Below are 14,682 nucleotides of genomic sequence, written 5' to 3'. Positions count from 1 at the left end.
CCATAAAACAATAAGAGAAGGTAGACCTCTCCCATGCTCCCAGGATGTGGGCGTGAATCCCAGAGCACTCTGGAATGCACACCAAGCCTTTGCAGACTATTAAGGATCACACATATCACTACACAATCGATTATACACCTCTAAGCATATATGGTTAAATATTTCTAAGCATAAATGACAATAAACAATACAAATCGAAGAAAGAGTTTTTAAGTTCTCTGCTTTCAGGTCCTCTGCCAGACTGTTAACACCGTTTCAGTGTATTAGGGTACAAAAGTGAAGCATGAAATCCCACAAATAATTAATATGCATCACACCAAAATGCTGTTAATGTTACTGAGTAAAAAGTGTTGCATTGTTCAACTACAGTAACCTACTTGTGCACAGTTTGAAGCAACTTTTCTGGAGTCTCTCCCAGCTGTCCAAGGGCGAGAGGCAGGGTACTTCCTGGACACGTCTCCAGTCTAACACTGGACAATTAACAATTAAAGATGTCCCGATACAACTTTTTCCTTTTCAGATTCAGGTATCTGCCAGAGTTAAAGTAATCCTCACTGTGAGGCTCAAGGTAAATGGTACTTTACAAACTTAAGAAAATGAAATTCGCCAAGAATATAAATTCACTAAGCTATTAATTCCTTTGGGCTTCTGGAGACTCCTGGGTGTCACACTGGTGAGGTGTTTGGGGCGTGTCCTACCAGGAGGAGGCCCGGGGCAAACACAGTACACCGTGGAGAGATTACGTGTGTCATCTGGTTTGGGAATGCCTCGGTGTCCCCAGCTCTACATGCACAGACTGACCCATAAATGAAAACCTTCACAAATATATAAACAAACAGAAACCTCTGCTGAGCAGCTTGCTGGGCAGTGTTATAGCATTTTTATCACTTTAATTTTTGAATCAAACGGTTGACCTTTAAGGAGAGGTCAGAGGTCAAATAGGACATTTTAAACTCGATACACTACTTTCTAAATGTTGACAGTGCACATCACACTTGTATGAATCATAGTTTCTAATTTATAAGGCTTTTTGGCCTTTTTTTTTTTTTTTTTCCCCCTGTTTTTGGCCATTTTTGATCAATAAATCATGAAGTTAACCTTCAAGACATTTGCAGATGTAAGACATATTTTAATAGACTGTTAACATGACCCCTACTCTACACCCCTACAAAGATTTATCAGAATCCATTCAAAGCTACCACATTTACAGGCAGAGTACTGAACATCCACCTGAAACCTAACCTCCTTGGGGGAGGCCATAAAAGCCACTGATATAGTCAGTTAAGTAGCTCCAAGCTGCTGTCGCTTTGCTGTTACCTTCCTCCATGTTACGTTAGCACTCCCTGCTAATGACTGCTGCTGATGTGTGATAATAATAATAATAATAATGGATTGGATTTATATAGCGCTTTTCAAGGCACCCAAAGCGCTTTACAATTCCACTGTTCATTCACACACTGGTGGAGGCAGCTACCCTGGGATAGACTGACAGAAGTGAGGCTGCCATATCGCGCCATCGGCCCCTCTGGCCTTTGGATGAGTCATCAAAAACAGTTGTAGTTTGGAAAATGTGTTTTCACTGTGCTCTCTGAACGCATCTCTTCATCTGCAATTCCCTTTTTTCTCTTTTCTCTCCTCCAGCTCAGCCTCCAGGACTCCTGGCTGCACAAGCTCAATGGCGGGATGGTCCTCTTCACCTTCTTCATGTGCCGCATCGCCCTCTTCCCGTTCATGTACTGGATGTACGGCCGTCACTACAGCATCCCTCTCTACAGCGTGCCCTTCCACCTGCCGTTGTCTGCCAACCTGGGCAACTCGTGCATCTTGGCGCCGCAGGTCTACTGGTTCGTCCTGCTGTGCCGAAAGGGCTACCGTCTTTACCAGCGCAGCCGCAGCCCGGCCTCGTCTCCCACGGCCGACACCGCCGCCGTCACTGACAGTTCAAAAGATGATTGATACGCGGACCACGACCGCTTGCTCTAGCCACACACTCAGCTACTAACGCTCAGCCCAACCATCGTACTGTAGTACACCAGGACTGCCTGCTCTCGTTCCACAACTCCCGGGCATTTTCCGCACACTTCAACCAACTCCTCTGCCTACGTGGACCTCTCCACCTCCAATCTAACTCTACTACTGAAGTTTAGTGATTTTAATTTTTTTGGGATGTGACTCTGGCCTGGATCTCGCTGAAGTGCTTCACTGTGTCTGAATACATTTACAGCACTGAAAAAAGAAGTAGAAAAAAAAAAAAGATCATGTTTGCTGCACTGCAAGTGAAATGTGGAGCAAACGTACCAGAAACTAAAGAGGAGATACGATCCTTACTCCTACTGTTTACAGCTGCTGATTGGAAAGTCCTGTTACAGTGTATGTTTGTGGGTGTTATGGCTGGTTTTCATTTAAGAGTAACATGTCAGATAGTTGGATTTCTTTTCAGATCATTTTATTTGTCACGCTGGTGACAAGGATTGGGGCCTGTGGTGGGCGGCATGGAAGTTCAGGCAGTATTAGCAGAGATAGGAAATGAGGAATACGCGTCACCAAGCAGTTACATCGTTACCTGGTTAATGTGATAGTCTCTGACTTTTCACCAGTTTCTCATAGTGCACGCAATTACCTACACTCTTATTTTCATCAGTGTTTCCACCCTTCATTTTCAGGTTTATAGTTTTCCATTATCTGTAGGGAACTATTTTTGACACCATGATTGATTAAGAAATGGCCTCTCTCACACAGGGTTTTTTTTTTTTTTTTAAAGAAAACAGTAATATTGTAATGTCTTGCCCTGAAATAATTTTTTCTTAGGTGTGAAGTTCAGCTCCTAGGCAGATAAAATTTAAAAAAAATCATACCTGGTTTAAATTTGGTCGAGGTCATCTTCTCATGGAGTTTTTCCTAAATTTAAATTCTGGATACTTCTACTTGTTCCTCCTCGATGTGTGGTGGGTCTCCTGCAGTGGATCCAAACTGTAACTGCTTAACTTTTGTTTTGTATTCTCAGTTAAAATGGGGAGCATCGACCACATAAGTGACGCCAGCACTAAAGTACCACACCGTCTTTAATTGGCCACCAGGAGACGACTTTTCTGGGTGCAGAAAGACTTGGAGGGAGGGATTAGCCCTCACCTCACTTTCTCTTCGACCGCAATGCTTTCCTGACGACTTTATGGGCTCAAGCGCTAGTTTCAGGGTCAAATTTTATAGTCAATCTAAGGGCCTGAAAGAAGGATTATCCAGGATGTGATCACTTGCTCTCTCGTCACATCTGGTTTTAAAATACCAAGATTGCGACAGCAGGAGCTCTCAGCTTGTAGCTTGATAATTTTGTGACGCGAGGGTTGGCTGTGTGGGGGGTGAAAAGGGGTAGACGGGAGAGGAAGTAAAACAGGAAATAACCAAATGAGAGGTAAACAAGAACTTCAAAAAAAATGGGTTCAAACTAAGGATCCTTTTGGGACATTTTTCCCTTGTTGCTACACATCCTGCTCTTCTCACCAGTTATGATTCTTGACACAAAAGTTGGATCAATTCAAAAGAAAACCTGACGTTTGTTCACCTTGAGGTTGACGGTAAGGTGTGAGTGGACAGGAAAGGATTTCAAGTGAGTGATTTAAAAAAAAAAAATAGAAACAAGCCCCAACCGAGGTGAACATTAAGATTAGACCAGTGAACTTTATGCCAGGTATGGTTTCTTTGGGGGGTGGGGGCTTCTGTTCAATGCTTCTGTTTTTTGCCTCTAAACGTCACTCAGTCCAGTCTGATGGCGTGATGTGGAAGGTACCATGAGGCCCGGTGAAGGTCAAGCGGCTCCCAGCTGAACTCAGGGGCAAGGTCAGAGTGATAAATGGAGGGGTGTGGCTCATCGGGCCAAACAAACCACAAATAATCAAACAAATACTTCAGATTATTTATATGCACTTGTGTATCAGGGGTTGCACTCATCACATAGGGGTTTTTAGAGTTACATTAACTATCACTTAAATTAAATATATATCTTGACTAGAATAGAGGATCATTTTATTGTGCAAAATTCCAGTTATTATGAAAGAAATGAAACTTCTTACGAATTAATCAAATCAGAAAACAAAGAATTCTGCGTATTATGCATTAAATGTCCTTTTTTTGTTTCCTGTAAATTCAGTCTATGCAAAACAAATGTTGGTGCATGTATAACTGAACTAACATCAGGTCATATCAAGCTCATCCATCCCTCATATGATGTGCTCTTTGCACAGTTTTCTAGGAATCTGTGTTTATCTCTGCTCTACATTTCAGTCTTATTACTGAGTCTTAGTTTTAATTTTTTTATTTATTTATAATTGCGTAACGATTAAAAATAACTTCATATTCATTGTTAGTTTGTTTTAGTGCACATGGACACATTAGAGCTGAATCAAAACTCACTAAAAATCCATTTAAATGGAACGTGGCGCAGCTTACAGCTAACAGGCATGAAGCAAACCGCCTTATGTTAATCCAGCGTTTTTGTGTCTTTGCTTTAAAATCGAAATTGTCTCCCTCTTTTTGGCAGCTTCCGCCAAGCTGTTGTATAAATGATAAAACATAATGTAACAGTAGTACAAGTTGGAGCACAGAAAGCTTCTGAACTCTTTTGCCCAGATTATTGATGGGATCAAAGTGACTGCTCGTGTTAGAAACACATTCTGCATGACAGCTCAAATATTTTCCCTCTGTGAGTCTGATCATCACAACTTGTTGTGAAGGGGGGAGTTAAAGAAGAAGCCTGTTAGCTGAGCAGCAGTTTGGGTAAGAGGAGGCGAGCCGGGCAGTTGAATGATGGGCTTGTTTGTCGAGGTTGGCTGGAGTGCGTCAGGGTGCTTTTGTTACTGCAAACATTCCTCGCTCTTTGTGTTGCTTTTCTGCATCTTTCAGCTGAATTTCTCCCACTTTCTCTTTTGATGATTCTAATAGTATTAAAGGAATTACGATATCAGTTTATCAGCTGTTTTTTTTTTTTTTTTTACATACATGTAGAGGGTTTAAACATTCTCCAAATCCCAAAAAAATCAGATCCATCCCCAGTTAAGGCAGTGAGTCTGGGCTACCTTAACTCTATGCAAGTAAAACCGCGCTTCTCAGCATGTATTTACACACAAGGTGTTTATATTCATGCTAAAGACAGAACTACAGTTCAGAATTGTGGATGTTTTTATCCCAGATTCAGGTTTCAGAACTTTACAACTCTCACGCACAAAAAAATGGAGTGCATCTAGTCTCTTACACTGCAAGGAGGTGTTAATAATAGGACGTTGTTGTTTCTGCACCCTACGCTGAAGAAGACGCGTCTCAGTGGACTATCTTCTTCCCCACTTAAATGTCCTCAGTGTCTGGTCTGCTTCTGGGATGACCTCTGAGATTGAGATTAATAAACTGGGCTTGAGTCTAACAGCTGGTTTAAAGTCTCCACTTTCACTGCAGTTATAATCAATAAGTTCCACTCTACTTAAAGTTACTGTCCCACTGTTTCTGCTCCTTTCATTTATTTTAACTCAGCCCCATCTCTTGGTTTGCTGTGAAGCTAGCGGAGCAGAATGAGCCCTCACCTCTTCTCTGCCGCCCTCTGCTGTCAGGCCCATCCATTGCTTGTCCACTCTGAAGGCTGTGCAGTTGAGATTAAATATCTCAAGTTTTCAGCCAGCGTGACCTCACCCTCCGAAATGTAGCGGAAAAAACTGACAGGTACATTTGTTTTCTTGTGTTTGGAGGAGGGGACAGAACAGAAAGAATTTTGCTGTGGGAAAGTGTGTGCTTTTTCTGTTTGTTTGGGGGTTTTGTGTGATACCCTAAAGTTGAGCCTGTCTTCATAGCTTGCATAAATGCCATCTTGTTGACTTTTTCCTAAGAGGACTTTTAGAAGATTGTTCTGAAGCTTTTTTTTTTTTGCTTTTTTTTTGGCCTGGATTTGGCCTCTCTGCTAACAGGATGTTGAAGTTTAGTGGCTTCACTAATAAAATTCAGTCTTAGTTTTGAAAGCGTGGGAAAGATGTTTTAAAATGTTAAAAAATTAAAATATATAAACATTCCAGTATCCTTATATAAAACTGACCCCAATTTCAAAACCTCAAATCCTTTAACCGTTTTTCATCCCCTATTGGCTCATTTATTTTTGTTTTTTCATAGCCAGGCGACAACAAGCCACATTACTTTCATTGCTTGAGAGCATCACTGCCACATGAAGTCATGAGTAGTTTAAATGCATATCTTTCTACATCTATCACTAAGTACGCTCTGATTATAGAAGACCATGAATTCATCCTCTTTGCTCAGGGTTTGATGAACTTGTTAGGAAACCGTGTGTGTAATGTCGAGGTTTACTGTAAGATGACGAAGCTATGAGACTGATTCTGAAGAGGATCACAGTGTGCTGTTTATTTCTATGTGATATTTTTCAAAGCATCAGTTTTCCTTTCAGATTTTTCTCATATTTATGCCTCCTGACATGGCTTGTGATAGTTCAGCTTCTAAGGGTTGGTAAACCAAAGACTGATTGCAGTAACTATAGTCAGATTCTTTTCAGTCTTGTCTTAATGGCTTAAAGTTACCCACATGTCACCCCAACTAAAAACCTAACTAACCTCCCATTTTGTCGTCCTCTCTATAAGCTCACCAACACTGGGATGTACTGGAGGAAAGCCTCTGTGTTCACACAAAGTGGACAGAAGTTTGGGATCAGTTTGTTAATTAAGGGAAAAGCTAATTTTTAGCTCCATAGTTTTATTCATGGGCTCCACCATAGTAGCTTTGCATGATTCACGGTTCAAAATCATCCTTGTTCTGTAACATTCAAGGGTAAATAAAAAAATAAATAAAAAATGTCTGAACGACATTTAACATGAGCACCATTGTTATGACAGAAAATCAGGAAAAGCACAATTGACCCCCATTAGTCATAAATTATTAATTATGTTTAATAGATGCCTCCCACCAGGTGCAATCTGCTTGAAATCAAAGTGGTTATCCCCGAGTTTAGGGTATTGCATGCCTAACCTCTGGGCAAAATTCAGTGCAATCACCAGGCATTGCTTTAATAATTCTACTTCAGTGTAACTGCAAGGTTTTTATCATTTTAATCTCCTTGATGATTACATAAGCAAGACGTTTCTGTTCATCAAACTAGACACTGATGTACTTGTCCTCTTGCTTTCCCACAACTTTTTCCACTGTTTCTGTTCTGTTCAAGGCAGCTGTTTTCAGCTTTTCTGTTTTATACAAACTGTGAATCAATTGACTCTTGAGGTGTTTCAGAAGAAAGCTATTTCTCTTTGGCTGTTTTGCGACTGCAGCCTAAAGATTCTCAACAAAGGTACTTTGTTTCAAAGACAAAAGCATTTTGAAGTGACCCTAGACCTTTTGGGAGCAATGTGCTTTATCTTTTTAGCACAGTGGCTGAAAAGTCATTGCTAATGTTATGTTTGGACGCATTAATACGAAAATCATATTAACTTCTTATATGTAAGGTTGTATTTTAACCTTGGAACACCTGTTCTATGGTTAAACTGGGAATATGGTCATTTAATCCACCTTTGAACAACACTGGATCCATTGGACCAGGCTAATGCTAGCATAGGCTAACGCTCGTCTAAGCTAGTGGTAGCATAGGCTAATACCAGTATAGTGCGTTCTATTGTCTTGGAAGTCTGAGCTGGGAGTGATGTCATTTCCAGTAGTAAAGTCATAACAGCAAGAAAAAAAAGGATTTGTGTTGCTCCTTGGTAAGGTAGAATCATGCTTCAATAGCAATACAGGGAAATGTACCACTGCTGTACTTGCATGCATACAGTTTGAGCAGTGCTCTGCATATGATTTATTTAGTGGCAGTGCACATTAAAAGTTTCATAGTTTTATCACTTTTTACATTCCCCTGGATAAAGTCAGCCCTGTTGGGGCTGCTCAGACTTTTCAAGTTGATAATGTGATGTCAGGGTGCTGTGGCCAGCTGAAAATTCTGACTTCTAATTTTAAAGTACAATGGAATGCACTAAGCTGGTGGCAGCAGATGGTAAGCATGATTTCAAGCTAATATACACAAACACTGCTATAAAATAATGCTAGCATAAGCCGTTGTATGCTAGGGGTAGCATAGCTTAACACTAGCATAGGCTAATGCTTTTTTAAAGTAATGCTAGCATAAACCACTATAAGCTAGTAATAGCATAGGCAAATACTGGCTTAGGCTAATGTTCTTATGCTAGCATAAGCCAGTGTTGATAAAAGCTAACAAAGTCCTACATAATGCTGAGTAATAGCTGCCTTTTTCTTTTTTTTTTTAAATGTTGTTGTTAGAGACAGAATACTCCATGTTAATCATTTAACATACACAACAGTGCTATAATATTGAGTGGCTGTAGACTGTGAGTGATTGAAGCTTCAAGTTAGCCCTTAAATGTCTTTTCGCAAACTGTTAAGTTTCCATGCTAATAATTTAGCTTTGGCTACTAATTTGTTATTTAAAGAGAGAATTTAGCGGCCAATTTCTATGTTACTGTCATGTTTATGTTATTTAAAGGTCAAAGTTGTGGATTCTTGAAATACAAATGAGGACAGTGGGGTCTCTTCAGGTCTTGTGACAGAGGATGTGGTAGTTTGCTGCTTTCTTTAGTCTCACATATCCATATATCAGGTTTAAACCTTCTGTTTCTGACTGGAGCTGGAGGAGGTTTAAAATAAACTGTTGGTTTAAAAGCTACGATGGGTTTTTAAATTCTAACCAAATATTCTCGTCAATTTAGATGAAGATTATGTGTGCTGGATTTGGGAGTAAATTTAACATTAGAAAACAATATTTTGCTGTTTCTTCTGATGAGATGTCAATAAAATATATTTAACCATAAAGATACTGAACGGGTTAGAATATTGAGCACTGCAAAAAGGAAAACTGTGTTGCTGGTACTGATTTTGATCTGTGGACAGTGAACCAAACCTGGTCTCCAGTGCCTTGTGAAAAATCTATTTGTGACACCCATAAAAACTCAGTTAAAAAAAGAGCTAAGATGGCAGGCAGTGTTTACAGGTTGTGGCTGTATTTGTCATGTTTGTTGTTGTCATCCTCAAAGAGAAATTATATTTCAGGTTTTTTTTTGGTCTTCACAGCAATCATTAAGACATATCTAATAGAAGCAAGATTTCAGAAGGTATAAAGTTGGCCTGTGATGCTTGTCTGTATTTCTATTCTTATGTTTTTCTCAAGTTACTTTGCATGATTCAGGGTTCAAAATAATTAGTATATGCTGTATACTTGGCTCTTGAGCAGTGATACTTCCTGCCCCTTAAAATGAATTTTTCCCCTCCCACAAGTGGGTGGGGCTTCTTTACTTACCATATTAGGGATGTCCACCAATGAGATCATACACAGCCAGGTGTGGAAAAAAAACATTTTAAAACCAAATGTTTAAAGCAAAACTGATCCTGTTATACATAATTATTCAAACTTTGATCATGTTAAGAGCAAAGAAAATAGATGACAGAAAATATGGAAGAGCATACTTTAAACAATCTGAAACAAACCACCACACGTATATAGACATGTCTTCAGTACACTTTATTTGATCCTGCTGAAATTATGGCATTTATGTAATAAATATTCTAATATTTTGCATTTTATAGTATTTCATTAGTACTTGAACCATTCAAATGTCTCTCATAGGCTTAAGTTTGTTTGCAGTGTTTTCATCGATTTAGCGAGATGTGTCTGTTTTAGAAGTTTGGATTGAAATCTTTCTGTCCATATCACTGGCCCTTCCTGATTGACTTAAATGCAGCACTTTCACAACCTTTAACACTTCCTGCCCTGCATTATTTTTGATAACATTCTAATTTTTCATACATGTATATCAGGATTGATGTATCTGTCCTTTCTTTTTTGTAGTGTGACCGTTTGGTTTTTTTTGGGGGGGGGGACATTTCCTATCTGAAAATGAGACTGGAGTGTTTTATGAGATAATATGAGGAGTCATGTATTGTTGCAGCTTGTGAATTCAGAGCACCCCTTTAAAATTCAATAAATTTGATTTGGTAGACTGTTTTGAACAAGTCTCTGCTTTATTTTTTTTATTTATTGGACATTACTTCTGCCCATTCTTGGTTATGTTGTTGTAGTGTAAAATTATGGCCACCCAGAGGTGCTGCTGGCTCAAGCTGAGCTGCTGGAGTTGCACTGTAGAGGCTACATTAAGGCATTAAAGCTGGACTTCTTTAAAATAAAGCATATTTTATATGCTTCTTTACATGTGGGGGCTATGGAGATTAAGTTACATTTAAAGTCATTTACCACTGTTAAGAAATCAAAGATATTTTAACAGAATACCATAAGAAATTGCCCTTTTTTTATATAAGTAATTTTAAATGATTTTGGGACATTTTCTAAAATGAGTTTAATTTGAAGTTTACTGTGACATAAAATCTGCATCTATGGAACTGTGGGTAAAATACGATTTATTTATTTTTTATTTTAGTTGTTGAGTTTGAACTTAAATTAGGCTTAAAAAAATTACGTTTTTTTTTTTGGTTAGAAATTGATCGCACTTACTGTTTTTGTCACAGATTTTGATTCAGGAGTCTTTTAGTTCTTTTTCGTATACTGTTTCTGATATCTGAAGGGATGGCAAACAAAAAGATGAAGTTTGAGGTAGTATGAGGTTGTATTTGTACAGGCTGGATCAGCACATAAATTCCACCAATGAAGACAAATAAAAACAAAAACAGTCAATTACATACAATATAATAAAAAAAAAAAAAAAACACAGTTCAAAGTGCAGTAATGTGCATATTTATTTCTCTTCTTTCTAAAAACAACTGATATTACACCACCAGAAAATGTCATTTACACTAATGAAGCTATCAGTGGAAGGACAGTGTGACAGTTATATTTGATATTTTTTGCCAACATAGCATAAAAACTGCAGAACGCTCAAATGTCAGAAAGACAGGTTTAGTCTGAGCAAGTTGTTTACACAGAAAAAGTCACAAAATTCAAAAAGCTATTTTAGCGTAGGCAAAAAAAACCTGATGAGTTTCTAGCTGTAAGCTCATCATGCTGTTTAAGGGATATTGCTCATTGTGACTAAACATTTTTAAAAAATGTTGCATTTATCTCCTATCAGCTACATTATACACTATATAAGCATAAATTATAAAATTACTTGTGACTTATCCTTTCATTTTTCATTTACTGTAAGGTAACTATGATTTCATAAAGCTTAAAAATGTACCAATGAGGACCCTGATCACCCCCACCAGCACCGCCAACCCCCCCAGAGACAAAAAACTTGAACAATTCTGGCCCCTCCTCCTGTTTCATGTTTTCCCGTCCCCTTTATGTCCCAAAATAAACACACAAACCTGTTGCTCCCAATCTGAAGAGGCACATTTTAGTTCATACACCACGCTGGGCAGCAGGGCCAGCGGGGAGGGTAAAACGTCCAGGAAAATTCAGTAGTAGATGCCCTGCCACGGAGGAGGGTGGCAGAAAATCATTTGCCACTTCAACTGAATTCCTTTGAAAGGTTAATTTGATCATCTCCTACGCGCACTGAGAAAACGATCTGCCCGTGCAGCACATAATCTCTTTTTCCAAGATGTCATTGTGCACGAGTTTTCCATGACTTATAAATAACAACTCTCTGCTCTTGCTTTGGCCAGATGAGAGGGAAGAGAAAGAGAACACGCATGTTGAGAGAAATCCTCCATGGAGCTTGATGGGACTTCAGTGAGTTGCGGTCAAAGGAGTCTGTCTGCGACCTCCTTTTGAAACGTCCTGTGACTTTACTGGAAAAACTTTAATGGAAAACGTCGGATGTCCTTGAAACACTTTTAGAAGGAGTGAGAAGAGAGTGCAGACTTATTTGATTGGTTTAATTTGAGGGGATAGGGTAGAAGTTGAAGGTTTGCTTTAGAGATTTTTGCTGAGGCCCCGTTTCTGGATTGAAACTAAGGGGCGTTGAGGGTTGCTGAAGAAACCATGGATGAAGCTACAGAGCGGGGTCAGGAGGCAGTGATGAACGAGGCTCTCGTTCACTTCGAGGCCACGCTGGAAGCCGCTGTAAGGGAGGTGCACGTGGACGTTAGTGCTTTCAAGCATCGCATTGAGCAGAGGATTGAGGAAATGTGCATTTCCAATGGACCTTTGGCTGAGGCAGTTACCAGACTCCAGGAGGAGAACCTGCAGCTCAGGGCCAAGCTGGAGGCCCTCAGCCACCTGGTGGAGGGTCTCTCAGGGGTGAAGACTGAGGCGAAAGGGAAGAGCAAGGAGCAAAGACTAGAGAACGGCCATATACAAATTCAATCCAAGAGCCAGGAGGAGCAGAAGGGTCTGTTTAACTCTGAAAACAACCAGCCGGGTCAGGCCACGTCCTATGAAGCGTCTGGGCTCAGTGGAGGATCGAGCCAAGCTGCTACCCCAGCCCCTCCTCCATGGAGAGCAAAGAGAAATGCTGAGATTAATGTGAGTATTCAGCCTGTATTTCCACTGAATAAAGAAATACGTAGTAGAATATGTCCAACCCTGTAAGATCAGTAATTAGCAGTGGCAGTGGTCTCAGATGATTAAAAAGAACAACATGAGGGAACCACAGAAGACTTTAGGGGTACGTTTGTGAGTGTGAAGACTTCAAAAACATAAAATCAAAAAGCCTGATGCTTTTTTCTTTAATCTACTTATTGTTTACACATCCAGATAAACTTTGTCATATAGCGTAGCCAGGATTTCAAGGATAGTTCTCTTTTCTCTCTCTCCACATAGACTGTTTACCTGCATGCTACAGCCTGCATCACTTGTCACCCTGCTGACAGGTGATTAGGTGACTCCAGTCGCAAACTAAGACGCTTCTAGAACCAAGAAATGTGTCCCTAGCCTAAAGGTTCTTCACATTCATAAAGGTTATAGAGCAGCAACAATTGTAGTATCTCCACCAATAAGGTTGGGTGATGGGTTCTGTTATCTGTTTGTTAGCTGGACAACTCATCTCCATGTGCGTGGAAATTCACCAGAGGTGGAGTGTGACCCTTTGGGGTTGACCTCCAAAGTTTTTTTTTTTTTGTTTTTTTTCAGGAATATTAACCTTGACACACAAACACACATACATCAAATTAAAATAAGAAAAACTGGCAAAGACAAACTGAAAACCCCCCCAGTCTGCTTTTGTATTTTAAGGCTGTAGTAAAATAACCATCTGAAATGCGATTATATGCCACCTGCCTTCACAAATGACAGCTTTTAGTGTTGGAGGGCACCGACTAACTCAACGACAGGCACGCCTGACCCCGTCCAGCATCGCTGTTAAGCAAACTCTCTCCACATGAATGCTCTGAGCTCCTTCCAAAATTCTTTTTGCATTGCTGCTACATCCCTCTTAACTGGATGCTTCTTAACAGAAATCACATTTCTGTACAATCATTTTATGCAGCCATGACTGCATCATGAAAACTGCTCCTTTCCAGGTGTTGAAAACAAATAACCCTTAAAAGATCAGATTAAGTAAGCCTACCTGATCTCTGTTCATGAAGAGGACACAGCTGAGGGATCTATAGTAAGCCCTCTACACTGTAAAGAGGACAGAGGTCTAGTGGTTATCACTGATTATATACTAAGGTGTCTTTAAGGGGGAAAGAGTTCAATTAATCCTGGTTTATCTTGTACAGGGCTTTGGTGTAGCCTTTGAATTGATCCTGTTGAATTAAGCTTTCTTCTGATTGGCTGTCCCTCACAAACAAAAGATTAGAAAAGCTGGAGCCAGAGCTGTGTATCTGGGATGACCATATTAGGACATCCACCGTCACTGATATCACAGAGAGCCAAGAGTAGAAAAAAACAGCCTGAAATTGAGTATTTGGAGCAGATTGAAGCCTGAGCTTTTCGCTCACAGGGGTTACATTTACATTCACTGATCTCCGTATTTAAAACTTTATTACTATATGTATAAACACATATGACAGAAGTTTAGAAAAAGCATAATAGGTTCATGTTAATAGTCCAGTAATAACAGAGTAATACCATTCAGTTTAATTTAAGTACTAATGAGATTCTGTGTAATCATCCTTTTTGAAACTAACCCCACCACAAACACACACACTTACCCTCTCCCCCACCCCCCATTCTCAGCCTTCTCATCCTCATGACCCGCTTTTATAACAGCAGGTCCTCCAAAGGGCAAGTGTATTTTTGGCTTTGCGATTCAAAAGAGAGCTGCAGCTCTTCTGAGCTTCTGCATGCTCACCAACAACTGCAACTTTCTAGCACACATAAACACCAGCAAACATGCAAGCAAGAGAATCACGCTGAAGTGATCGCTTGATGCACAATCAAGGGCGAAGCGGATTTAATGAAAAGGGCACAAATAAGAACGGCACGCTGCACGACACGCTTCCAACGGCGGCCTCGGTGCACGTACGAGGGGGGATTGTTCGATATAACTCACATGCACACTCTGATGACAGGTGTATAAATAAATCCACATCCTCTAACCACTCAGGAACCTTGTTTCCCCGCCAGTCCAAGTCTCAGATCTCCTAATGGAAAGTTGAATTGCATCTATATCCCTGTCGGATAAACTCTCCCCCAGCACAAACCCTGAGAGAGACAACCAGCTGTCCCGCCAAAGTGCTCGCCCTGCCAGCATTTCTGTTTGCTGAGGTCACTTGGTCTTTTCCCAAACATTGATCCCC

At 40.1% G+C, this 14,682-nt stretch overlaps 2 protein-coding genes across 4 annotated transcripts in view; both read left to right on the top strand.

The window, feature by feature from the left end:
• The window catches only part of tlcd3a (TLC domain containing 3A), a 55,847-nt gene extending 45,797 nt beyond the window's left edge, over positions 1-10,050 (top strand). For all 3 annotated transcript variants that reach the window (XM_042218306.1, XM_042218305.1, XM_005916066.2), the window contains one exon: positions 1,642-10,050. In XM_042218306.1, coding sequence (XP_042074240.1) covers positions 1,642-1,956 — 315 coding nt within the window. In that variant the 3' untranslated portion in view covers positions 1,957-10,050. The remainder of the gene's footprint in view (positions 1-1,641) is intronic.
• Positions 10,051-11,169: 1,119 nt separating this feature from the next.
• LOC102294615 (smoothelin-like protein 2) overlaps positions 11,170-14,682 on the top strand; it is a 14,814-nt gene continuing 11,301 nt past the window's right edge. Inside the window, exons 1-2 of the mRNA XM_042218304.1 lie at positions 11,170-11,525; positions 11,662-12,463. Coding sequence (XP_042074238.1) covers positions 11,981-12,463 — 483 coding nt within the window. The 5' untranslated portion in view covers positions 11,170-11,525; positions 11,662-11,980. The remainder of the gene's footprint in view (positions 11,526-11,661; positions 12,464-14,682) is intronic.

Source organism: Haplochromis burtoni, unplaced genomic scaffold (genome assembly GCF_018398535.1).
Source record: "Haplochromis burtoni strain Fernald_Lab_line unplaced genomic scaffold, NCSU_Asbu1 Contig_17, whole genome shotgun sequence".
Lineage (NCBI taxonomy): Eukaryota > Metazoa > Chordata > Actinopteri > Cichliformes > Cichlidae > Haplochromis > Haplochromis burtoni.
Note: the sequence above shows the minus strand (reverse complement) of the source record. Positions and strands in the feature narration are given on the sequence as shown.